Raw genomic sequence first — 27722 nt, 5'->3', positions numbered from 1 at the left:
ACAGGCAGAATGCACTGGAGCAAAGAGTCTGGGAGATCATGCTTTTGTTAATTGCATGGGATATGGAATGTATTATTGCCCACTTTATATGCACAATCTGATAAGATTCAAGCTACCTATTTGAGGAGTTGATTCCAACCCCCCTACATACACCCTGCATGTAAACCAGCTTTGTGCTGGAATCAGCCTGGGGTTTAAACCAATCCACATGCACCCATATTCAGAAGTGTTGATTCCAATTCAGTTTGGCATGTAAACTCTGGTCATTTGTTTTCGGATGCAAAATGTTCAGTTACAAAAGGATTGATTTCCTGTGCATGTAAACATAATGTAAAACATAATAACATAATTGGTACCACTGACCAAATTAGCGTCCTTGACCTATGAAACCACAAGAGCAAGGAGACATCCTTGAAAACCTTGACAGAGTTTCCCAAAGTGTTTTTCATGATCAACGTAAGAAACCGCACTATTTATGCTACATGGTTACTATCTTTCATCATAACATACAGCTCGTTATAACATGCAAATACTCTGCACTGGAAGGACTTGTGTAAAGAGAGCTGAGCATACCATGCTTGTATCTTTATTTAGATCTAGACCTACAGTAGTTTATATTTTCAGTTTCAGCAGACTGTCATATTTATATTGCTTTTATTAAAAAAAAACATATTTTATACTTGTAATCATGTGATTTATCTTATGAATAACTGTGTTTATTATACTGAACAAATAAGTAAGTTAACAAATGTCCTTTTATACTTTCAAATAATATTTGTTGAGGATGCAATGCATTAGTTCATATAAAATTTGGGATTCATTGCAATGAACTATTACAGGTCATTGAATACTGATGGAGGTTAAATGTTTATTTGTGCCCAGAGGAAACCCACGTCTAGCTCAACTGCCAATTAATAGATCAGGAGTATTGGGTTATCACAAACGCAAACCACTGTTTCATTGTTTCAAATGAAACCTCCTCATTCTAATGTTTGTTAGTTGCCAAAGACTGGTGCTCAAAAAGTAAGTTAACCAGATCCAAGACACGGCTCCCTATTTGGAAGCAAAAACCATGTGACGGTATGAACTTGCATGAAACAACTGTGTCGCAGAAAACAGCATTCCTGTTTCAGCATTCCTCTCTCATAGCTGTGCTAGTTTCAAAATAGCCCTTATAAAAGTTTACCATAGTAAAAGCAAAACAAAGTGTTATAAAGCAGAGTGAAATCAAGGTAAAGCATAGGTAAACATTGTAAAGAATAATGAGAAATGGTAAAGCATCTTAATAAACTTGGCAACCAGGGTACACTATAGTAAATGCATAGTATAACCATAAGCATGGGGGGAAAACTGCCAAAATACAGCACAAAAATACCATGGCACACTTTTATAAAGGACAGGCCTTTTGGTTTTGTGCTTTGTGAAGTGCTGTAGTTAAAATATCAATGAAAAAGCACCTATAAAGATTGTATTAAAGGTGTTGACGATTATTGCAATCATTTACACCATTCTTTATAACACAAATAGATGTATTATTTATAACAGATTCGTAAAGTACCACCGCTCTTTGTGTTTGAGATATATATATATATATATATATAGAGAGAGAGAGAGAGAGAGCTATACATACACACACATAATTACTCCCAACACAATGTCTCATCTGATCGAATCAACTGATCTGGTCCAAAAAGTCTTCCATGCAATTATTTTAGCTCAAAATAAGCCCTACCAAATTGTTCTTAGCTTGTGCCTCAACTGTACCATCTAAAAACCCTTAAGTAAGACAGGGTGACATCACATGCATGGAAATGATTAAAATCTGTCCTAGAAAATTACTTTTACGACTAAAAGGATGTGGCTGTCATTAGTTATAAAAAGGCCGGGGTGCTATTATCTGTCCCATACATAAAAAAGAAATCTGTCTAGAAAACCACTTTCAAGCATGTAAAAATACATTGTTTATTGAATCAAGCAAAACACCAGTCAGTACCAGTACTCTGTGCTGTGCAATTAAGGGAATATAATATGTACTTGCCATTCTGTTTCTTATTTGTTACACCTGTATTAGGTCCTCGGCTGCCGTTACTAAGCAGTTCAAGATTTTAGTTGTGTTAATTTAACTGTGAGCGTTAAAATATTTGAAAAGTAATGTAGTTGTATTGTAGCAACTAGATACCAATGTGTGGGTAAATTAAAGTAAACAATGCTGTGTCTAATTACCACCACTGTTTAGAAATCTGTTTGTGTCGAAGGGGTTGTAAGGATAATGAAGGGTCAATTAACTAGTTTTCTAAGTGCACTGTGCTCTGCATAGCTGCAAGGTAAGCAGCTGTGAAAGGAATTCTGCAATGAACAAGAGTGGGGTGTAGGGCTTCACCTTGGTTCAGCTGCACACACACACACACACATGCAAAATATGTAAGACAGGCATACAAGATCCTCCATGAACATGCACCAGCGCTGTGTGCGATACACTAATTATTGCATCATTCCAGCAAATAACTAGGGGCCTCATCATTGTGTCTAATGATAATTATTACACTGGAAAAGTGGGATTTTTGATTGTTGGAGTTAATAAAGGAAATGCTGAGAGCTGGTGGCTGTATGAAATGCAGTAACATGAAACAGTCATTATTAGCAGTCAGTTAACAGTTAACGAAACAGGATGTTTTCTCTTGTTCTCTTATAAAACACCACCACCAACAATATTTCTGCGTAATTGCACAGGGCTACAGTATAAGAATCTGTGTTTCTTTGTAGGGTTTTAAGAAACTTTGAGTTGTCAGAAGTTGGGGTTTCACATTAAGTGGAGCGATGAGATCAGAGAGATAACAAACCTATTCCATTATCCTCAACTCTTATTTTGTACCAATGCACGCTCTTCTTTGTAAAATTTTGCAGTATGCAGTAACGAAAACAGATTCACCTATTTCACCATCTCTTGAAGATCTACAGCATATAATAAATATTGCACAAGTCTTTCTTCATCTGGAGGATTAGTTAAGTTTCTACCTGCTGTCACTGGTTTCGGCCAACCGGTTATTCATAATGGCCAAGGCGCCCACCCCGCCAGAGAAGCCGTTGTGTCTGGAGCTGCTGCAGACAGTCCGCGGGAAGCCATTGGCCGTCTCCGAGAGCTGCTTCTGCATGATGGCTAGCGATACCTTGTTAGATGCGGTCAGGTCCCTCATGGAGATCATCTCCCCTGAGAGCCTCCTGCCCTCAGTGTCGCTGTCATATGGGCCGTCCGTTTCCATGGAAAAGTGGCTTCTGCGGAGGCGGGAGCCGGGGGTGATGGCGTTCCTCCGGCTCAGGAAAGTGCTGTTCTTTTGGTATGTTCCGCAGCACTGGCAATCCAGCTTCTTGATCATCCAGTTCAGCACTTGCTTGATGACGATGGAGATGACGTTAAAAAGGGAGTAGATGCAGCAGACCCCCAGCAGGATGAATATAAAATTCCCGAAGCGATACAATCCCTGATTCTCATAGGCAGCGTTCTGGCTGCTTACCAAATCCCCGAACCCGATGGTGCTGAAGGTAACGAAGCAGTAGTATAAGGAGTCCATGTAGTTCCACCCTTCCACCAGGGTGTACATGGCTGACGCACAACACAACAGAATGATGGCAGAAATCCCCAGGATCATCATGACATAGTAGACCGAGGGCTTCCAGCCCGCCAGGCTGTCGCCATGGTATTCCCTTCGGATGGTTGGTGGCAGGATGCCGTTTCTCCTCAGCTGCCTCTCTCGGCATGCCTTCATGATGACGGCCAGAAGGGTGATGATGCGCTCCAGGAAGAGGTTAAAGAAAAGGATAGTCCCAGCGCATCCCAGCAGTCCGTAGAAGATCAGGAACACTTTGCCTGCAACTGTTGCAGGGGTGGTCATTCCAAAACCTGGATTAGGAGTAAAGAAACACATTAGTTATCGATGTTTACAAGGTGTTTTCAAATTTACTTTCTTCCCCTAACTGAGCATCAAGACTCCCTCTGGGCTTTACAGTGTTTACCTATGCTTTGTTACACTTTGCTGTATGTTTACTATGGTAAACTTTTATAAGGGAGAAACTAGACAAAGTTTCCCAATATTTGTTTAAACATTTGAATGAAGAGGCATGTTTATGGAACATGTATGAATATAGAGGGTTGGTCAAAAAAAGAGGAGTCCTCCATTTCAAAAAACGATAAGGATGTAGAAGACAAAAATAAGTCTGTCCTATTTTCAGATGAGCAGCTTTAACAACTTCTGTAATAAATAAACCTGACACAAACCAGTTTCATCTGGAAAAGTGGCACTCCAGAGAGAGACAGAAAAAGTGACCAAGACTTTCCACTCTTATTTGAAAGTGCCGTCAAGGGCAAGTTTATAGTCTGGTTCAGAAGTCACTTTGGCGTTTTTATCGTTAGTTTTTGGCCCAACCTTCAAATACACTGTATACTCTTAAATAAGAAATGCTGTCGTTAGTAATTATAAACCACATGCACCGCCTCAGCCAATCGGGTTCCAGGAGAGAGTATTATCCCTCAGGCAGAACCCCCTGATCTAATTAGATGTCTCAATGCATTTATGCCCTTTAACCAGTCATTAGCAATGTATTCATTCCTTTCTTTGCCTGTAAGGCTCTGGGTGGTTTTGGATCAGAGCAAATAAGACAACATTTCAACCATCCCCAGGAGTCAACCTTTCAGCCCTTCACAGAATTTCAAACAGCAAGCTAACAGTAGACTATCTTCTGTGGTGATCATCAATTTATGCTCAATTAATGCAGCAACTGCACAAAAATTAAGAAGAGAATTAATGGTCAGAGGACAGCCTCCAACCCCACCTACAAGCCAGCCAACCACCCCTTTACAGCAGGGCTACTAGCCCCTAAAGGACAAGAGCCTGGCCTGCAGCTGTCTGCTTGAGATCCCGAGGCTGGTCCAGTACAGGCCACAGTAACATAGCAAGGTGATACATTTTACAGTTCTATATTCGTATTCTCTTATACCCTTTGCATCAGATACTCATTCCCTTTATAAAAGCCTCCCGTAGTAAAAGCACAGCAGTGTAATAAAGCATAGTGAAAGCACAGAGAGGTTTAGTAAAGCATATTAAAAAAAAAAAAAAAAAAAAGTTTTTTTTCTCAAGATTCAGATCATTACACAGTAACTGGAACAACATTTTGATGGAGTGCATGTGTCCTCCTTATCTCTGTGAGATGTCTAGAACTGTTCTGGGTGGCTGTGTCTTCATTATAAACCTTGCAGGGCACAAGCTTGTCTCTGATTGGCTGAGAAGCTATTATAGCTGCTGGGAAGGGACCAGATTCCACTTCAGCTCTTCAAATGAAACACAATTGTATAGAATTCAGTAAAGTAGTGTTCTGTGCTTTCCCTGATAATCTGCCTCTGTGTACATCCTTAGCCAGTGTGTCCCCTTAGATCTGCACATAGCCAGTTTGTAAGAGTGGGACTCAAAACAATGAACAATAAGGGCAAGATCCTTGATGCTATTACCCCAAATAATCATTAGCGTCATTTATGTCAGAAAGGAAAAAACAGCAATTACTATTCTAAAATAAATAAGCAAATGCAGACTATTCACAAGCCTCTACATGTAATGCCTGGGTTGCTGAATTTTTCTAATTTGATCTGCGTTATTACTGTCTGAGAATAACAAAATTCTAATGACATTTCAGAGTAAATTGCCTTGAGAATCTAGCTCTAGGGGCAGGATTAACATTACCCACCATTAAAATAAATCCAGCAAATACACAGTTTTCTGTAACGCACAAAAGCCTGGGTTTTAATTCAGTGGTGCACAATTCCATTCTCCAAGGGCTATTCCAGTATGAGCATTTATTTTAATCAGAGCCTAAGTGATCTTTTTATAAAAAATACAAATAAAGCCTGTGTCATCATGCCCGGCCTCAGAGCACTTACAATGATAAAACACAAAGATGTAATACAAATAATGTTATCAGTTCAAAAAGATGCGATGGAAATAATGTTATCAGTTAAAAAAGATCTGATACAAATAATGTTATTGGTTCTTCTAATGCCATTAAGTGACAGGAACTGCCATCTGAGAAAATAATGCTTTCTCTCTGTTACATCTCAACTACAATCCATCAGACAATTTTATTTGTTGAAATCCGCATCTGAAGGTCTATTTCATGTTACCAGAAGACCTCCAACTTGATCCCAGATGTACCTGATTTGGTGTATCTCTCTATCCTGCCAAGTTTCTGTCTCTGGGAAAAAAAATCATAATGTTTTATTGTTCAAAGATGGATTGAAGTGTAACAGGGAACCGGCGACCAGGCACTTCCAAAGTGAATATCCTAACCACTGCATAAAAGAGCCCAGTTTGCATAAGGGGCTTTACTTAAAAAATTGTGGGTTTAATTGATTCAATTTATTCAAAAAGGAATGCAATTTATTCTAAAAGGAAACACTTTTTGATCTTAAAAGACTAGGAAGAAACAACTGGGAGTGACAGAATACTTTTTTTGATCTTTGACTGTTTTAAAATACTCAAATAATAAATTCCGTAACAAACGCTGCATTTCTTCAATGCGGATTGAAATGAAATGTTAAGCATACTCCTAAATTTTGCATTATTGAGTGTTTAATGATTATTGATGAAATATGTGCCTGCTGCAAAAACTTAGCAAGTCTGGTCACATAAGTGTGAACCCTAAAGGACAGGTACAGTAGCGAGGCACAATGCTACCATGACTCAAGCCTGCTGATGAGTCACACACCCTGTGACTGGCTCCAGAGACTTACATGGGAATAATTGAACTGACACTTCAATTTTGATGAAAGATTAAACAGGCAAATACTGGACCGAAGACTATCACTCAGGTGTAAAATTGAGAATTGCCACAAAACTTGGAGATGCGATTGAGTTTCTTTTTAAAGAAATTGAAGGGAAAGGAAAGAATGCTTCAATAAATCAGAAATGTGACACGGATGTACTACTGAATGCCTTTCAAAACCTTTCTATGTACGCTATTACTAATCTGCCATTTTTCCATATATTTGGTATATACAGTACATGTCAGATAAATCCAATGTGTACAATATCCATAAGCAGCATCCTATATTTCAATATTCAAAATTAGACATTAAATATATTTGTCCCTGGTTTTACAGGGTTGTATTCTTGGGGCATACCTTATTCGAGTCCTTCCTGATGTTACCTTATATCAATTCAGCTCTGCCCTCGGACTGCCCTGCAACACTCTGCCCTCGGACTGCCCTGCAACACTCTGCCCTCGGACTGCCCTGCAACACTCTGCCCTCGGACTGCCCTGCAACACTCTGCCCTCGGACTGCCCTGCAACACTCTGCCCTCGTGTACAGTAAGGAACATTACATACCACATTGTTTTTCTTACATCCACTGTTGGCAGAGCGTTGCAGGAGGGACAGATTACTATGTACAATCTGGTGTCCCTTATAAAAGTTTACTATAGTAACAGTATAGCAGAGGGTAAGAAAGCTTGATAAAGCATAGGTAAGTGCTGTAATGATTAGCGAGGTATGGTAAAACATATTAATAAGCATGGCAAGCCAGGATACATTATGGTGTATAGCATAACCATGGTGAAAAGCATGGTAAAGCTGCAAAAATACAGTGCAAAAAAACCTGTATATTATAAGGGGTGATACTGAAGTCAGAGAGAAGGCATGTCTGAGAGCTGAAGAGGGGCTTTAAACATCTGTGTTTTAAACAGTCCACGAAACAAGAAAAATAATACATTAGTTAAGATAACTGATATTTCATACCCATATCAAGCTGATCTGTCATCTCTATCAGCACCACTACAGTACCTTCCAGTCAGTGACGGGCAGGTAGATGAACTAGATCCAGGTTCTGCCTTTGGTAGATTTTGGCTCTGTGAACATTGGATGCATTGGCCTGCATTACCTAATGAGTCATCACTGCCTTACTGTCCTCTGAAGCATGCAGAGAGGGTGTTGAAAAAGCTGACATAAGCAATTCACATGCATTATTAAAATACAAAAACCTGCTGTCCTGAAGCAATCAGGCTGAGGAACCAGCACTTGTAATCATTGGCTCCAGTCCTGTTAAAATGCAATTTAGCTAGCATTTAAAAATAATCCCTTGTATAACCACATTGTCAGAAGGGAATATAGATAAAGTCCTGCTATTGTAATGCTGAGGTTTTGATGAGAGATCACGAGTTACTGTAGGTTAGTGCCTGTGCTTGTAAGTATATAATCCACCAAGGGGATGCGACTACAAGCTCAGTTACTGACTTCAGTCTACATGCTTCTTTATAATTGTAGCAGATAGAGTGCTCAAATGATTTTTTTTTTCTATAACAGGAGAAACACACACCCTTAACCTTGCTGTTGACAATGATTTCCTCAACCATTTTCTGTTCTTGCTCATTCTGTTTTTGTTCCGCTACAGTTGCCAGCATTTTAAGGAATTACCAGAGCAGAGCTAAAATTGATAAATCCTCATTTATTGCCTGACAAAAAAAAAAAAAAAAAAGATTTTAACCATCTGTTAGAACATTTCTATCAATACATTTGCACAATACTTTACATGGGCACTTTGGTTTGATTAAAGGGAAATTAATGAGTACCATCTGAAACCTTCAACAGACTGACCACATGGAATTAAAGAGATAATTCTAATCCTGATGTTCCATTCCCCATCTGGAGGGGCACTGACTGTAAGAGGATACATGGCTGAACTGATGTTACATCTGCATGTGCTGTTACAACTTTTTCATATCCAATTTAGGACTTGCAAATATATCAAACTCAGTGCTATAAATAAACTGCCGCACGCTGGCAAAGGTATGCTAAAGCATATTAATAAACATGGCAAGCCAGCATACATTATGGTGAACGTATAGTATAGCCATGGGAAAAAGCATGGTAAAGTGCGTCCCATGGTCCTATTGCAGGAAGGCTATTATAGACTTGCCTTCAATCACACATAATACTTATTTTCTATAATGGAGGGATGTCTCAACAAAATACAACAACTATCAGAAACTGCGCTGCTAAAGTTGAAGTCTAACTCGGCTCTACATATAATGAGAAAAGCTTGCAAACAGTTTGAAAACAACTGAGGCATGAGAAATATTGCAAAGTATTTTTTATTTCACAGTGCATTTTATGATGATCTCTGCATAAACTTTACACATTTCTAGTAGAATGAATCATCATACCTTAACAGGATACAGAGTGATTCAAGCGTCAAGCCTTTTATTTTCTTTATAAAGTTTGAGGGCTTGTGCTTTCAACTCAGAATTCTGTGCACAACTCCATGAAATACTATAATTGATTGATAAGAAGGCATGCTTTTTGAAAGAAAGCAATTGCCAATCGTCTATTGCAGTAAGTTTTACTCAGAGCTTTACTTCGACACAAATTCTTTTATGTATTCATGTCTACCTCTTGACTGTTCTGATGAAAGATTTGATTTCATTACTAATGAATGTTCAGCCTGTCAACTGAAGGAGAATGAAAGAACCCTGTAGCTTTCTGACTAGCGTCTGCAATAAAAAGGAATCCATTCCGATTTTCTACAATTGATTTATCACTTGGAATGACACTTACCTTTAATTTGCCAAAACGCATGCCTAGCACTACTCACAATTGAATGCAGTCAGGTTATATAGCAAACATTTTGAAAAGCAATGCTCTGCTGTATCAGAAAATTGCATTTAGGCATCAGTGGCAATTTCAAATTCTTTATGAACCAGTTAGAATAAAACTTGCTTTCAGCTAGAGATGCCATTTCAAATCGTTACGCCGAGATCACAGGATAAATGAGCTCAGGCTCTCGGCATTTCAAATCGTTACGCCGAGATCACAAGATAAATGAGCTCAGGCTCTCGGCATTTCAAATCGTTACGCCGAGATCACAAGATAAATGAGCTCAGGCTCTCGGCATTTCAAATCGTTACGCCGAGATCACAGGATAAATGAGCTCAGGCTCTCGGCATTTCAAATCGTTACGCCGAGATCACAGGATAAATGAGCTCAGGCTCTCGGCATTTCAAATCGTTACGCCGAGATCACAGGATAAATGAGCTCAGGCTCTCGGCATTTCAAATCGTTACGCCGAGATCACAGGATAAATGAGCTCAGGCTCTCGGCATTTCAAATCGTTACGCCGAGATCACAGGATAAATGAGCTCAGGCTCTCGGCATTTCAAATCGTTACGCCGAGATCACAGGATAAATGAGCTCAGGCTCTCGGCATTTCAAATCGTTACGCCGAGATCACAGGATAAATGAGCTCAGGCTCTCGGCATTTCAAATCGTTACGCCGAGATCACAGGATAAATGAGCTCAGGCTCTCGGCATTTCAAATCGTTACGCCGAGATCACAGGATAAATGAGCTCAGGCTCTCGGCATTTCAAATCGTTACGCCGAGATCACAGGATAAATGAGCTCAGGCTCTCGGCATTTCAAATCGTTACGCCGAGATCACAGGATAAATGAGCTCAGGCTCTCGGCATTTCAAATCGTTACGCCGAGATCACAGGATAAATGAGCTCAGGCTCTCGGCATTTCAAATCGTTACGCCGAGATCACAGGATAAATGAGCTCAGGCTCTCGGCATTTCAAATCGTTACGCCGAGATCACAGGATAAATGAGCTCAGGCTCTCGGCATTTCAAATCGTTACGCCGAGATCACAGGATAAATGAGCTCAGGCTCTCGGCATTTCAAATCGTTACGCCGAGATCACAGGATAAATGAGCTCAGGCTCTCGGCATTTCAAATCGTTACGCCGAGATCACAGGATAAATGAGCTCAGGCTCTCGGCATTTCAAATCGTTACGCCGAGATCACAGGATAAATGAGCTCAGGCTCTCGGCATTTCAAATCGTTACGCCGAGATCACAGGATAAATGAGCTCAGGCTCTCGGCATTTCAAATCGTTACGCCGAGATCACAGGATAAATGAGCTCAGGCTCTCGGCATTTCAAATCGTTACGCCGAGATCACAGGATAAATGAGCTCAGGCTCTCGGCATTTCAAATCGTTACGCCGAGATCACAGGATAAATGAGCTCAGGCTCTCGGCATTTCAAATCGTTACGCCGAGATCACAGGATAAATGAGCTCAGGCTCTCGGCATTTCAAATCGTTACGCCGAGATCACAGGATAAATGAGCTCAGGCTCTCGGCATTTCAAATCGTTACGCCGAGATCACAGGATAAATGAGCTCAGGCTCTCGGCATTTCAAATCGTTACGCCGAGATCACAAGATAAATGATCTCAGGATCTCGACATTTCAAATCGTTACGCTGAGATCACAAGATAAATGATCTCAGGATCTCGACATTTCAAATCGTTACGCCGAGATCACAGGATAAATGAGCTCAGGATCTCGACATTTCAAATCGTTACGCTGAGATCACAGGATAAATGAGCTCAGGCTCTCGGCATTTCAAATCGTTACGCCGAGATCACAGGATAAATGAGCTCAGGCTCTCGGCATTTCAAATCGTTACGCCGAGATCACAGGATAAATGAGCTCAGGCTCTCGGCATTTCAAATCGTTACGCCGAGATCACAGGATAAATGAGCTCAGGCTCTCGGCATTTCAAATCGTTACGCCGAGATCACAGGATAAATGAGCTCAGGCTCTCGGCATTTCAAATCGTTACGCCGAGATCACAGGATAAATGAGCTCAGGCTCTTGGCATTTCAAATCGTTACGCCGAGATCACAGGATAAATGAGCTCAGGCTCTCGGCATTTCAAATCGTTACGCCGAGATCACAGGATAAATGAGCTCAGGCTCTCGGCATTTCAAATCGTTACGCCGAGATCACAGGATAAATGAGCTCAGGCTCTCGGCATTTCAAATCGTTACGCCGAGATCACAGGATAAATGAGCTCAGGCTCTCGGCATTTCAAATCGTTACGCCGAGATCACAGGATAAATGAGCTCAGGCTCTCGGCATTTCAAATCGTTATGCTGCGATCACAAGATAAATGATCTCAGGATCTCGAAATTTCAACCCATTAATGATCTTGACATAATATATTTCTATTTATTTATTTATTTATTTATTTTCTTTATTTCCTTAATGAGCCACTGTAGGGAATTGTAGAACAATTTCAATTAATGGCTCCAAATCCATATGAATTTCAACTGAACAGCTGCTATTCCATTGAAAATGATTAGAATTCTAATTGTTGTTTTGTTTCTCCCAATATATAAAGTACAGCACTCTAATTAGATTGTAACACCAGCAAATACATCAGAAACATCAAATTGTAACCCGATTTGATGGATGGTTCCAACAATGACCAGCACTGGTGTACTATATTTATTTTCTGTATGCATTTTGAGTTTTGAAAATCCTGTAAAACTCATCTTCTGCTATGGTGCAGGACTCAGTGTTCTGTGCATATATTTAGCATAATGTGTAAAAAGAAAAACTACTTGGCAGCCGAGACATTTACAGTCCAAGAAGCTCCAGTCTTAGTTATATAATTAATGATGTATCATGCTTGTTTATATTATTACTCCATGCAGTGTATTTATAACACACTCATTTCAACTAATCTCATAAAACACAGCTCGCACTTTATCAGAAAGCGCTATAGGCTTGGCCCGGGAAGATTGCATTTACTGCCATAATAACATCCATTATACACGTGAAGAGGGACATTAATTCACAATTCAAAATTGTATCCATGTGCCTATTTTTTCTTTAATAAATCGACAGAAAAACTAAAATAAGGATAATAAACAGCTTCCTATTCTAACAGAGCTTCCTCCAGTCTTTAATTAATTTCCATGTTAATGCTACAAAATGACAAACTATGTGTGCTTAAGAGACCTGGAATTATATTGCTAAGCTTGTCGGTTCAGGTTTGCAAAATTAACAGGTGTTTTTTTTTCTTTCACTAAGCAGGAGTTAGGGAAAGACTGGAGTACATGCTTTGTAAATACATCCCTATGGAAAGCCAGGTAGACAGACAGACATATTAACCCTTTTATAAGTGTTAGCTTCTGTGGAATCAGCACACACGTGGTTAATGTGGACAGTGGAAGCATTTGTTAGACATGGCTTGAATGAGACTTGGGTTCAAGAGCACAGGCTCAAACCCAAACCCTGCACTCAGCAGCTTTAACCAGGCTGCAACAAGAACTAGCAAGCCTCAGACAGGGTCATCAATCTTATTTGCATAGATAGCTACTGGTGTTAATAGGAAATCAAATTCCGTTGTCTCATGACACAGCCCAGTGTTTTACATCAAGAGGATTTTCCTGGCTAGCTTGAGGCAAACACATCACAAACATACCGCAAGTAACTATTACTATTATCTCAGGATGAACACTGTAGAGCACAGCTGAATATACTTCCACCTTTCAGTATACTTGTTACAGCCATTGAACAGGTTTTTACTTTGCTTTGTGCTAATGGTTTTTACTTTGCTTTGAAACCAGTAATTCATTCATAATTAAATAAATCAACAAACAGGAGAAAGCGAGAATATATTTATATCCAGGAGTGCCCAAGGTACTATTTTTAGAAAATACACACAGGAAGTAAAAATCAATTTAGACTAAAATAAAAACTTAAAATGACTGCTCTTTGGAATACATATTGAAGAGCAGTGATGCTTTCGTTTCCACAGTTCCTGGTTAGAGTCTGTACTCAGTGACCCAATTTGGCAGAGATACAGCTTGTAATAAACACCTTTTCTAGGTTTCATCATGTACAGTATGGCCAGTTCTAAGACTGAAACCTGAATTCTTCCGTTTCTTTTTTCATCCTGCTCTCACCAAGGCTGCTCTTTGAATAGTTACAGTATGCACGCTATCTCAACCTACTTGGGTGTAAATATAAAAATATATTTTTCAGAACTATTTTTAAATCCTGGGAAGTACTCCTTTCATTTTCTGGTCCCCTGTGAGCTAACCTTACCCTGATATTAATACTCACGTCTATAGCTACGTCTTTCAAAGTACGTTTCATCTAGGCAGTGGTGATGCTTGTGAATCTGCAAATAAAATCTGCCCATGAATGTCAGCTCGTGTCAGGTATTGGAGGGGCCAGTCCCAATAGTGGGATTGGATCCAGTATGAAAGAATTTCATAAAGTGGGACTGGATCCAGTGTGAAAGAATTTCATAAAGTGGGATTGGATCCAGCGTGAAAGAATTTAATAAAGTGGGATTGGATCCAGTGTGAAAGAATTTCATAAAGTGGGATTGGATCCAGTGTGAAAGAATTTCATAAAGTGGGATTGGATCCAGTGTGAAAGAATTTGATAAAGCATAATAAAATAAGTACTTTTGTAGTCTCTTTATTAACCCTGTGATGCTCAAAAATCTCTTAATTATTCAATGTGAACCAATAACTTGTTACTAGTCAGAAAGCCAAATAAAAATAAAGGGACATAAAATGATAAAATTCAAATAAAAAACCCTATTAATTCTGTTTTGATTGATCGTTTGCTTTTACAGAAAGGAGCATGCTTTGTTGTTCAAGTCAATATGCAATTTGTGGTGGGGGCCGGGCACCTCTAATAAGAGCTACTCCCATTTACAGTATGTACATTTACAGTGTGCACATTTAGAGCTGGGATGCGAAATGCAACCAGGAAGATGTATGATCTACCAATGGATATGTGGTATTGTAGCATCAGCACCACTGTGCTTAAAAAACAAATAATGAAATTAAAAGAAATTAAATTAAATGAAAAAAAATAGTATTAAAACTTCTTTTCTTCCTTTATATTTTTTCTTCTCTCAAATATATATTCAATAGAAATACAATAGCCTCCAATATTACAATCTACAACACACGCAACACTGCAAGTGTAAAAATAATTAGGCTAATGGAACTGTACGTATTTTCAGTGAAAATATAATGGAATTGTCTAAGCCTTCGTTTATTGAAAACTCTTATGAGTAAAAAAAAAAAACATAAAACATTCTAATTCCACTGATAGTTATTAAAAAATGCCAAAGCTAAATGCCATTTGGATGTTATTATGAACAATATACTGCTGTGAGCTTAGTGTTGATAATTTACTACAGTTTTCTGTATTCTCTTTGACCAATTCACAGTTTCAGTTGAATTGGAAACATTGTAAATACAATTTCAAAGGGGGTGTCATAGAAATGGTTTACCTGCAAATACCCTATAAAATGCCATGCTTGACCTTTACCTGTATCGTAGTCATGTTATTGGTTCCTGGGATGACACATTTGCTCTCAGTTATTTGTTATTTACATATGGATAAAAAAAAAAAACAATGCTACCTCTTTCATCTCAGCAATCATAGGCTTTCCTAGTATTTTGTTGATAAACTGAGAAAAACAAAGTTTAGTAAACTTGATTTCTGGTTGACTGTAAACTATACTATACCATACATCACTGTTGCTTCTGTGCACTCTGGTTATTCAGAACATGCTAGATTGTTCTTATTTCTTAAAGGTCATTTCACTTCTATTGGCAACAGTAGGAGGTTATCATTGTGAACTGGAAGCTTCACTGTCCTTTTTGTATCCTCCAAATGCAATTTGTGGTATATTGATTTTGCAGAAACACCTGCTGCTATTTGCACAGCTGCAGAAAGACTGAAAGACTGAGCTGCACACAGAGAAATGCAATAGAATGACTTGGTGTTTCAATGCTATATGATTATGAGTCACACAGTCTACAGTCCACCTGGAATCACATTTGGATTAATACTGTTAGTGCTTAGTACTGGGTTAAGTTTATTCAATTTCAATCAAGTCCCCGCTTTCCTTTATTTTTTTAGGATGAATAGATTTTATTATTTTAAGCTTTCCTCATAGCTCATGTCATTGAACCCTAACCCTAACCCTAGCCCTAGCCCCAACCCTGTCTATTAGGCATAGAAGCAGAAAGAGAGGCTCTTTACCTGGTGCAGAAAGACCTGTCTTTCTACACCTACATCATCTTTTTTGTAGTGAAGTGACCAAAATTGGACTCAGTGTTCTAGGAGGGGTCTAACTAGATCAATGTATGATCTTAGTACTTACAAGACATGCAGAGAACAATGGGGGTTTACTGGAGTGTCAATATGCACTGTTCTTGTTGTGTACAGTATCTTAACAGCAGATTTTTCAAAGAAGAAAAACAAACACTGCATATACTACTCTGGTAAGCTTCTTTAAATAAAACAAACAAAAATGCTAATCCGTTAAATAGGGTTTGAATTTAAAAACTGGGTATGGTTGAACGATTACAAAAGCTACCTGTTAACTCCTTTGTATAATGAACCATTTTTACCCTTGTGTGTTTCAATTTTGTAAGCACAGCACACATCTCCCAGTTCAATGTATAGTCAGTGCGTTACAGGCACACTATAAGGCAGAGCCAGTTATATAGCTCTAATGTTAATGCCAATGCTAAATCTGTCACAAGCATTGCCCTATGAGTATAATGATCTATTCATGCAGCAATCAGGCTGTAATTCCATGAAGGGGGTCTGTTTTTGATAAACCACAAGAGTAACTAACTAAATGACCATTCTCATTTTTCAATAATATGATTGTCTGATATTACCTGACTGCCCACTCATTTTGCCTGACTGTATCGCAGGAGCATTCATATACAATCTTTTAATTAAAAAGAAAATTGGCAGGGATACAAAAAGCAGCATAATATTTACTCAGGTGCCGTCGTTATTCAACAAGAAGTAAATAAATATATACAGCCGACAGTAACCCGATCCTCAACAAACAAGGAAAGAAGTCAGGCTCGACGGTAATGGGCTAATGTTATGTGATGGGTAACTTACAATACTAGCACTGCAGCATAGCTCATCTTAATACATGTGTAAGGCTGCTCATTCTTCAGCAGATATGTATGCCTAAGAAAAAAAAGACTCAATCTGCACTTTAAAGGGGTAACGCTGCTAGGGGCTCGCCAGCAGGACTTGGTGACTTAGTGGCTACCCTAGCTGAGTGGCTTCATATACTGTAGCAACCAGCAGCCATAAGATAACTATCCTGGTAATATGAATAAAGTTAAGTCAGATCATTTAGACAATGAAAGTACGTCTGTATGATCCTGCGGTACCTTGATGCTTCATGTCATGCCAATTATCACGGTACAACCACGCTGGAGTTAAATAACTTTGTATTCACTGTGCTGATGGGTGAGAATAGTGACGCTGTTTTCTAAAATAAAAGCAAACTCTTTATATTTGTTTTTCCCAGATTTAGATAAGTACTGTATAGAACAATGTCTCCACTGTGAGCTGTGAGAAAGATGCAACAGCCAGTCAAACTGTTGTTTTGTTTGCTTTTTTAAATCTGGCTTCTCCTAGATTCCATTTCACAAGCAACATGTTCCTCTGGGCTTTTATAACAGCCCCATGGGTTACTAATAAGATAATCAGATAGACTCACTATGACTCCTTCAGTACTGATCCCCACCCACACCCCCCTTGTACGCAGATAAACCCTATGACTTAATAATTCCAGAGCAACATGACCCTGTTTGTGAACCCAGGGCCTGAAGCAGATAGTGAATGAAACAATACAATACAGTACCGGTGTTGTTCAAACTGTAAACAACTTGTCAGTCTAACTTCCGTTTCTGTCTCTCCCTTTTGATACAGTATCTGAACTGAAGAAAAGCTGCACTGGCACTTTATGACACAGATATCTTATTCAGCATCAGTTTTATAACTAAATAAATAGCTCCGGCAGCCGAACCTGTGTTCTGCCACTCAGACCTGAACTCCCAACCGCCATTTAGCCAGGCTATTTATAGTTTAAAAACTGCTAATTAAAATGATCCAGGAGTGAAAATGTTACCTTTTTATTTTTTTGTAAAAAATATAGAGTTGATTACATGGTGCTTTATGCATGGTTAATTCATGTAAAGTTACACTTTTGCTTCACTATATGTGCATTATAGAGAGGGAGTTATTTTATTTTGCATTTTAGTCACATGTGTCTTATGTGTCTCGCACTGCCCACCACCCCCTCCCCCATTTATAACACTCTTTGGTTATAACATGTATGAATCAGAGACACTGTGAGGATGCATGTATGAATCAGACACTGTGAGGATGCGTGTATGAATCAGAGACACTGTGAGGATGCATGTATGAATCAGAGACACTGTGAGGATGCATGTATGAATCAGAAATACTGTGAGGATGTATGTATGAATCAGAGACCCTGTGAGGATGCGTGTATGAATCAGAGACACTGTGAGGATGCATGTATGAATCAGAGACACTGTGAGGATGCGTGTATGAATCAGAGACACTGTGAGGATGCGTGTATGAATCAGAAACACTGTGAGGATGCGTGTATGAATCAGAGACACTGTGAGGATGCGTGTATGAATCAGAGACACTGTGAGGATGCGTGTATGAATCAGAGACACTGTGAGGATGCGTGTATGAATCAGAGACACTGTGGGGATGCATGTATGAATCAGAGACACTGTGAGGATGCATGTATGAATCAGAGACACTGTGAGGATGCATGTATGAATCAGAGACACTGTGAGGATGCATGTATGAATCAGAGACACTGTGGTGATGCATGTATGAATCAGAGACACTGTGGTGATGCATGTATGAATCAGAGACACTGTGGTGATGCATGTATGAATCAGAGACACTGTGAGGATGCGTGTATGAATCAGAGACACTGTGAGGATGCGTGTATGAATCAGAGACACTGTGAGGATGCGTGTATGAATCAGAGACACTGTGGTGATGCATGTATGAATCAGAGACACTGTGAGGATGCATGTATGAATCAGAGACACTGTGAGGATGCATGTATGAATCAGAGACACTGTGAGGATGCGTGTATGAATCAGAGACACTGCCGCAGAAGTCACTTGAACGTGAACAAAAAATGAATAGAAAATAAACTGAATACGTGGAGAATACTGATAATGAAAAAAAAGAAATAAATCACTAAAATGCATCTATCCCCTGGCCTTTTGATCACAGTTGCTTATGAACCTGTCTAGCTTGTTTAATTGGCTCACCTGACACACACATCCTGGCTTTTTGTTATATTTAATTGCATTTAGAATTTTCTCAGCAGGTTTTTATGCGCTCTCGCAAAGCCTGGTCAATTTGAAAAAAACAGCTGAGCTCAAGTGTCCTGTCAACCCCCGGCCTGTATACTGTTAATTAGAACCAAAGGAGGAGAAAGTCTGTTTTCAAAGGGTCTCTGTATGAACAATTCTTAGCTGGTTTTAAACAAAAAGACACCCAACACCCAACACTGAACTGAACATGTAGAAAAGAAAAGGGCTGCATTCGTCTAATCCATGTGACTTCTTTGTTGTTCCATCAATGCAGTAAAACACAAAGCATAATGCCACCCTGAGTTAAGTTACTCACTCATATAGGACATGACTAGGAATGGTTCATTCGGATTTATAGTTTTAACAATTACACCTGTCCCAACTGTGGAGGAAGGCAAGCTAATACTAATAAAATCACTGTTTGTTTGTAAAAGAATTGCCTTCTGGTTTTCAAATTACAACGTATTTATACATTTGATATGATCTGCTACCAGTTAAAATGAACAGAGCTCTAAAACATGTTGTTCTTCTTTAGCGATGTTATTATGGTGCCGGCTCCATTCGGACAAATGTGTAAAGGCTTTCTGATCTCATTTGATGTTGCTAAATGATTCTGAACGGAGATGCCAGCTACAGTGTATACTGCTTTGCTGAAAAACAAATTCATTTGTCTAATATGAGAGATATGTGGGAGTAGAATAGGCAGATACAAAATTGTCTTCTCAGTATGAGTACTTTCATAGGCAATGCTGTTGTTTAGTGCCTGGGCATGTTGTACATCACACCTTGACCCCATAGTGACATTGACATTTTATATTTGCTGCACTGCATTAACAATACTTGTTGTAAATCGATCAGAGCAACCAGATGTACATCTGTCTTATACTGAGCAGGTGACCTGTGTTGACCAGGGCAGGTTATATATTTGTCCTGCATGCTACAGCAGTACATGTAAAGAATGGACTGGCCTTAACCAACAGACTTCAGGTCAGCAATAACTCAAATGCACTGTATGCAACATGTTAAGACCATTTCCCAAGGCAATGTTATATTACTGGGTCTTTTAGATCCTTATTTTCAAGGCTTTCTTTTCAACCACATAGGGCTGCTTCTGAAAAGACTCATATACGTTGAATTTATGAAGCAAGGTGTTTTTTTTTAGAAACGACGGTTTGCACTGTCCCCTCGGTAACCATGACAACTGTAAGTAAATGACAAAAAAATTATATACAAAATATCTATTACAAAAAAAGAAATAACCTAGAGGTTATTTCTCAAACCACTTGAGAAATTCTGCTCTTTTTTAAGAAGCAGAAACAAAAGAGAATGATGCTGATGGTAGCGTACATTATAGGATATTAAAGAACCAGCTTCCCAATGATCCAGTGTGTTTAACATACATTTAACACTGTACCTGTGAAAACAAGCAGTGGATGTACTCACAGGCTTTTGATGCCATGGTAACTACACTCACTTATTTATATTTAAATCTATGAATGTGTTTGTGATGTGATTGTAACAATCTACTATAGTCTATTTATCCATTTATTTCCCTTTATTATTCTGTATTGTACATTTAACTAATATAATTTCTTCTAAAACTACAAATTGAGGATGATTCATATCATGTACTATGTATATGCTTTGAGTTGAACTATTGGTTCATTTACTTTTTGTTTTCATATGTTTGATAGGTGATTCTATATTATTTTATATAAATATAAATGTCTCTGTCTCAAGGTTGGGTGACATGTTTCTTTATGACTGAATATCTATTTTCTCTATTTGCGATTTCACTTTTATCTTTACAATTATATTTGCATTCTTTACTTATGCTTATGGGTTTTAATGTACTTCAATGTTTCTGTGGTCTGTTTCTGTATACTGTGGAACACAGTGTCAGCTACATTTGCAGCTCTTCTAAAAGCCCTACTGGTGCTTTTGCAATTTTTTTTCTCAATTATGAAGTATACAAAGGTCAATGTGAGTTCAAGGGCTTTCAGTTCTTCCAATCCACCACATACTTAACCCTCACAGGCAGAGATTACATTGAACAAACCTGGCACACTGCCTGCCCAGCAATGTGTGATTAATGATAATGAAGACACGTCTGTCTGGAGCACTTTAGCTGAAGTAAGTGAAAGGCAGGGAGGTACAGAGTTGTCTTGGAAAAGATCCATGTATAGTCTAACAAGCATTAGACATACATTCAAACACTTTGCATTACCCCCTGGCCAGGACACAATCATTCAGAAGCATGCTGACTAACCAGGAGCAATGGCGAGTTAACAGCGTGGAGACGAGTTTCCACTCGCAGGATTGGCTGGGTGGTATCTGATGAAGACACTGCTAACTGTGCTAGGCTGAGAAAATCTGTGTTTCTTTTGTCCTCAGCCCACTGGGGAATTCACTAAGCAGACAGTTAAACGCTAGACCACTTACGTATATACACACAATGCATGTGAGTGTGTGTGCTTCTACATTTTAACATTGATGACTACATCGGGAGCCTCTATATGAAAGATATCATCTTGAGTAAGTCCTGCTCACACTGCAGCATCTCACACATGAGAAGGGATGCCCTCAATAAAAGATGTGATGCAATTCTGATCAATCCATAAAAGTGATTGGCTGACTTGTCATATGAGACTTAAAATACTATGCATTTATTGTTGAGTGTGATGTCTGAAAATGATGATAGACTAGATATTATTTGAAGGCTTTGCAGGCATCGTAATGGAATACGCGTGGGGCTCACAGAACTCAAGCAGTATTTTAATACAAACTCAACATTTATTTTGTAAATATACAGTGCCTGTAGAAAGTTTACACCCCCTTTCAAAATGTTCACCTTTTGTTGCCTTATAGCCTGGAATTAAAATGCACTAAAATAGTTTTTTTTTCATTTATCTACACATCCTACCCCACAACTTCCAAGTGAAAAAAAAATTCCAGAAATTTGTAGAAAGTTAATAAAAAATTAAAACTGAAACAGCTTGGTTGAAATAGTGTGCACCCACCTTGTAATAAAAATCCTAAATTAGCTCAGGTGTAACCAATCACCTTCAAAATCACCCACCAAGTAGCCTCCACCTGTGTTAAATTTCAGGATAAAGTCAGCAGTTCCTGTAGGTTCCCTCTGCTGGGTAGTGCATGTCAAAGAAAAGACTCAACCATGAGCACCAAGGCGCTTTCAAAAGAACTCCAGGATAAAGTTGTTGAAAGGCACAAATCAGGGAATGGGTATAAAAAAATCAAAGGCCTTGAATATCCCTTGGAGCATGGTCAAGATGAGTATTAAGAAGTGGAAGGTGTATGGCACCACCAAAACCCTGCCTAGATCAGCCGTCCCTCCAAACTGGATGACCGAGCAAGAAGGAGACTGATCAGAGAGGCTACCAAGAGGCCAATGGCAACTTTGAAAAAGCTACAGGCTTTTATGGCCAAGATTGGTCAAAGTGTGCATGTGACAACAATATCCCAAGCACTCCACAAATCTGGTGTGTGTGGTAGGGTAGCAAGAAGGAAGCCATTACTCAAGAAAGCCCACCTTGAATCCTGTTTGAAGTATGCAAAAAAAAAAAAATCACTCAGTAGATTCTGTAGCCATGTGGCAAAAAGTTTTGTGGTCTGACGAAAATAAAATGGAACTTTTTGGCCTAAATGCAAAGCGATATGTTTGGCGCAAACCTAACATAGCGCATCACCCAAAGAACACCATCCCTACTGTGAAGCATGGTGGTGGCAGGATCAACATGTTATGAGGATGTTTCTCATCGGAGGGACTGGGGCACTTGTCAGGATAGAAGGGAAAATGTGGAGCAAAGTACAGAGAAGTCCTTGAGGAATACCTGCTACCCTCTGCAAGAAAGCTGAAACTGGGATGGAAGTTCACCTTTCAGCATGACAACGACCCAAACCATACAGCCAAAGCTACACTGGAGTGGCTAAGGAACAAAAAAGTAAACATCCTTGAATGGCCCAGTCAGAGCCCCGACCTAAATCCAATCGAAAATTTGACACACAATTTAATAAAAGTTCAAGGGGGTGTAGACTTTCTATAGGCACTATATATATATATATATATATATATATATATATATATATATATATATATATATATATATATATATATATATATATATATATATAAACAGCAACTTGATATTCTAAGTGTCAGTCTTTGCTTGAGAGAACTTTGGTTTTGAATTGCAGCGGGTGCTCAGGAAGGATTGGAGTGCACTTGTTTTCAGAGCTGTTCGTGCTGCAGATAGTTATCAATTCATTATGGTGCCAGTGATATGAATATCCATGCATCTCCAGTATGGGCTGTAAGCCTTGCAGAGTGTGCAGCTCTGAGTCTGCAAGGGACACTGCCTGGGGGCATGCCTGTGAGCTGTGCAGAGTGATGTGTGCTGGGATTGCTGGATCCAGTTGCAGTCTCAATATCACAGAGGGCTTAGGCAGGGAAAGAGTAAGTGAAATCCAGGACAAAAATATCTGCATTCATTGTATCAACAGTGAAATGGCAGGAACATTTCGTTAACACTTTATATTGCGTGGCATAAATTAATATTAAATAGATATGCAATTGCATATTAAATTAACATGAAATTAATATTTATTAAATGTGCAATAGCTGGTTTCTTGATAAATGTTAATCAAATGCGAATGAAAATGTAATTGCATATCACGTCCATTTATATTACATTTTGTTATCCTTGAAAATATTTAAGAATTTCCCATTGTTTATAGTTTTTAATTGAAAATACAGTTAATCTGACTTAAATGCTAATGGAAAGTAATAAAGAATAATTGAATGTAAATTGACTATCAATTACAAATCTATTAAATATGAAGTTATGCCATGCAATATAAAGCGTTATCAACATTTGAAGGCAAAAAATGGTTTCAAGAACAAATGATCCATTTTCACTCCGGACATGGTTTACAGACTGTATTGGAAACAATAAACATGCAGGCATCTGTTTACTGTCTTTATTACCTGCAGTGATGTTAATCAGTGGGCAGGCAAATCTGCCACTGATTAGATCATTGATTAGATCTTTGTGTTGAATGCTCTCTCTCTCTCTCTCTCTCTCTCTCTCTCTCTCTCTCTCTCTCTCTCTCTCTCTCTCTCTCTCTCTCTCTCTCTCTCTCTCTCTCTCTCTCTCTCTCTCTCTCTATTTCTAGCGCTATTACCCTTGGCTCTGCCTCAGGCCCTGTTACCACACAAACAGTCCGTAATGCCAGGTATTGCACTCTGGGCTAGCTCGTATTGCTTGAATGCAGGTCTGTGAATTTCTACACAGAGCTGCCGTTACGTTGTGGCAAGACTGCTTTATCAGGTGTTGAAAGTATACATTATGGGTTTCAAATCATACTTTCACATTCTGATAAAGCAGAGAATCTACACAAGTACATGTAGCCTAATATTTTGCCAAAGATTTTAATGAGTTGACGTCTCAAAACTACAGTGGTGTGTCTACTCCTACAAGTTTCCATTTACTTGTGATCAGTCCCCTTTGCACATTCAATTGCCCTACCTTTCAACACATGCATTGTATGAGCAGTCTCTATTTAATGAGCAATCATCCACTAGTACTGTGGTATAAATTTTAAGAAAACGTATCTATTCAATGGCAGAATGCGACCCAGCGCATTTAATTTAAAAGCGTTGACTCTGTGTATCTTCACTATATAATGCATATAGCTCGATTTATATAGCCAAATTAATATGTATAATATGTAATATGTTAGGAAGCCACACTTTATGCGTTATTTTCTCAGTGACCTGGGTTAACTTTTTTATTATTTTACTGCACAAGCTTTACTTATTTTAATTATATTTGTTTAATGAAAATAACCTATTTGGGAACATACAGTACCCTATTTGTTATGGTATCTTTAGCTTTTTTTTCCAAGTTGGTAAAAGCGTGATGTTGTGATGCGTTTTTACTGTAAATGCCTCTTAATAGTAAACTTGGACTCGCTAAAACTTTAAAGTTATGCACCACTGAGTGTAATAATTGTTTTACTTACCGATAGTTGATACCACTGTCCCCACAAAGTAGAACGCCCCAGAAAAGTCCCAGCGCGGTCTGACAGAATCCGCCTTGACTCCTGCAGCGATTGCCGCTTCATAATCTCGCAGAAAATACCTCAGTTCCTCAAGACTAATGTTAAACTTGTCGCTGAATTTGTACAGAGTCCGGTTCCAGAGTCCCTGGTTCTGCAACTCCTTTGGCCTCTCGATTGCGGAGAAGACGGCAGCCCCGCACACCAAGTAAAGCGTGATCAAGAAGGCTAGCAGTAAAAATCGACCATTATCTTCGTTAATGTGTACCAGCGAGCGGCAGCCTTGTAATCGCTGACTCGGCATCATCCAAATTTCAGCACCACCAGGGCTACGGACAGCGACCAGCACCGCATGGGAGGAAGCGGCATTCGTTCAGCTTTCAAAGTCAAGAGATTCTGTTCAACTAGATTTTGTATTCCTTAGCAATGTGTTCGTGTGTATACTGCAGTCGTACAGACTATCTAGCACAGAAGTCACTCCGTTAGTCAGGATATATTTCCACAACGCGAAAGCGGAGTCTCAACACACATGTAGACGAGACAAAAATGAATAAATAAGTAAACAAAAGTTATTAAATTGCGAGCAAATCATCAGTGATAGAGGTTCACTTTATCAGTGTTCAAACAAATTCAATCTTTCATATATATAAAAAACCGGCGTCATGTGTCACTTCCGAGATACACAATACTCCTCTCAAAGTCTACAGGTCCCTTATCCCAATCTCTTTGATGCTTACTTAAAATAATAATAATAATAATAATAATAATAATAATAATAATAATAATAATAATAATAATAATAATAATAATAATATAATAATAATATATACTACTACTACTACTACTACTACTAATAATAATAATAATAATACTTTTCAATATAGATGTTTTCAGTAGACTCTAATTCAATGTTGAGGGATTGGGATTCTAATCATCTTGATGAAGTATCAGGTTTTAGTAATCGTATAGTCCCATGGTACTAAACCCGTTTTCATGTATTTATTATTCTCACCTTTATAAGTCATCCTTTGGGTCGTTGCAATACATATATTTCCCCGAGATTAACATCTCTTTTTGGCAGCGGCATTATCTCAGGTAATTACCATGAAGCAGTGAAATGTCTGGATATTACCTCTCCTCTTGATCCAAACGCTGTATTGCCCAGCCCATGTCGTAAAAGATTATATTACTTGAACTGCTAGGGTCTCTTACAGGCGACTTTAATCCAGAACTCCATAATACCCAGCCTTTAATATATATCGCTCTTGTTATTTTTCGCCATCATTTCCTGTTAAAACAACTGTCCTGTAATTTTTGACGGCGCTTGTCACATCTCCAAGGAACCAAATCAGCTTAAAAGTCCTATTTGAAAAGCTTAATATCTCAGACCCTGTCATTCAAAAGACTCACAGATTCAAAAGTAATTTCATAGGTATTTATCGTAGATTTCAACATTTCACTGGACCCTATGCAAGCTAACACATACAAACCTAATGCAGTTAATAACTGACTATATTTTCTTTCAGTTTGTGTTTTTTTTACTCATTTTTTTTACATTTTGTTACAAGAATCGTTGGGCGCCCCGTTGACTGTCCGACGCCGTTTCTGCATCTTGCTTATGCCGACTAAGCATACCAACAAATTTGCATTGATTTATAAACATTCCATCTTCCCAATACCGCATCGCTCCCTTGAAAACAATTGAGTTTTATTAATCCACACTTGTTCTAAGAAGAAATCAGCACCACAAATAAGTAAAAGCAAATCCACAGAGCCATGCGTGATGTCCTTTCAGTGCGGTAGGGAATGAAAGTGCAAACAATACAATTACACCAGGAATCTGTGTTGAAAGAGCAGTCGCTGAAATAACATGCTTAGTGCTCTTTCCTGGCTTCTCTTTATCCTTCCTTGACAGGTTCTGGTTGAGCTGCAGTCTAGTGCAGTGTCACACTGAACAGAGGCGCGAGCTTTACATTATGTGTTCTAAGCTGCGCAAACTGGATGCGATGCAAATCATGTGTTCATTTACATAGTCAGTGCGCCGCAGCTGATAAGGTGCTACAAACCTGGCTCACAATATATGCTGGATTTTAAGTTTTTTTTTCAGTGCAATGTATTTCTTTGGGCGTCTGTGTACAAATTGCAAACACAATATCATGCGTTTTCGTTTGTCAAGCACCTCAAGCACAAATTGTCTTAATATCATAGTCTTCAGTGGTTAGAAGAAAAAAACATTATTATTATTATCAGTTAAGTAATACTAGATCTAGTGTATTATGGAAGGACCTACCTGAGCTCTTAGATTCAAATCTATAATTTAAATCTATTACACTAAACTCATAAAAACATATGTCCTCAATTAAAAAGGTGTGATATATAATGATTTAAAATCTGCAATCCTCTGAAATTCTGCAGAAGGAGAATCAATTGAGCTAACAAAACATGGGGCCTGAGCTATAAATAAAATAGCCTTATAGTTATACAATAACACTAGCTAGACTTGCAGGAGAAAAAGGTTCAGCGAGAGAAAATAACATGGAGCACTGCTGGTGAGCCACTGACAAGTGAACCTCATTAGAAATAAATGGCTT

The 27722-nt window shown here is 38.7% G+C and overlaps 1 protein-coding gene across 2 annotated transcripts; it reads right to left on the bottom strand.

The window, feature by feature from the left end:
- Positions 1 to 729: 729 nt before the first annotated feature.
- Positions 730 to 27074, bottom strand: LOC121316325 (potassium channel subfamily K member 12-like). 2 transcript variants are annotated; one of them, XM_041251380.1, is made up of 3 exons: positions 26144 to 27074; positions 25096 to 25650; positions 730 to 3898 (listed from the first exon to the last, which is right to left on the bottom strand). In XM_041251380.1, the coding sequence occupies exons 2-3, from the start codon at positions 25436 to 25438 to the stop codon at positions 3012 to 3014; spliced, it is 1230 nt and encodes a 409-aa protein (XP_041107314.1). In that variant the 5' UTR covers positions 25439 to 25650; positions 26144 to 27074; the 3' UTR covers positions 730 to 3011. The 2 variants fall into 2 exon arrangements, with proteins under 2 accessions (XP_041107314.1, XP_041107316.1); XM_041251382.1 differs by lacking the exon at positions 26144 to 27074 and having other exon boundaries at positions 25096 to 25839.
- Positions 27075 to 27722: the final 648 nt, after the last annotated feature.

This window comes from Polyodon spathula, chromosome 5, assembly GCF_017654505.1.
Source record: "Polyodon spathula isolate WHYD16114869_AA chromosome 5, ASM1765450v1, whole genome shotgun sequence".
In the NCBI taxonomy this organism is placed as follows: domain Eukaryota; kingdom Metazoa; phylum Chordata; class Actinopteri; order Acipenseriformes; family Polyodontidae; genus Polyodon; species Polyodon spathula.
Note: the sequence above shows the minus strand (reverse complement) of the source record. Positions and strands in the feature narration are given on the sequence as shown.

Excerpts from the sequence above, each read along its gene's own strand:
- LOC121316325 (XM_041251380.1), bottom strand. The coding sequence starts at position 25,438 with ATGATGCCGAGTCAGCGATTACAAGGCTGCCGCTCGCTGGTACACATT. Across the intron at positions 3,899-25,095 it reads GACAGTGGTATCAACTATCG|GTTTTGGAATGACCACCCCT; the intron begins GTAAGTAAAACA and ends CTCCTAATCCAG.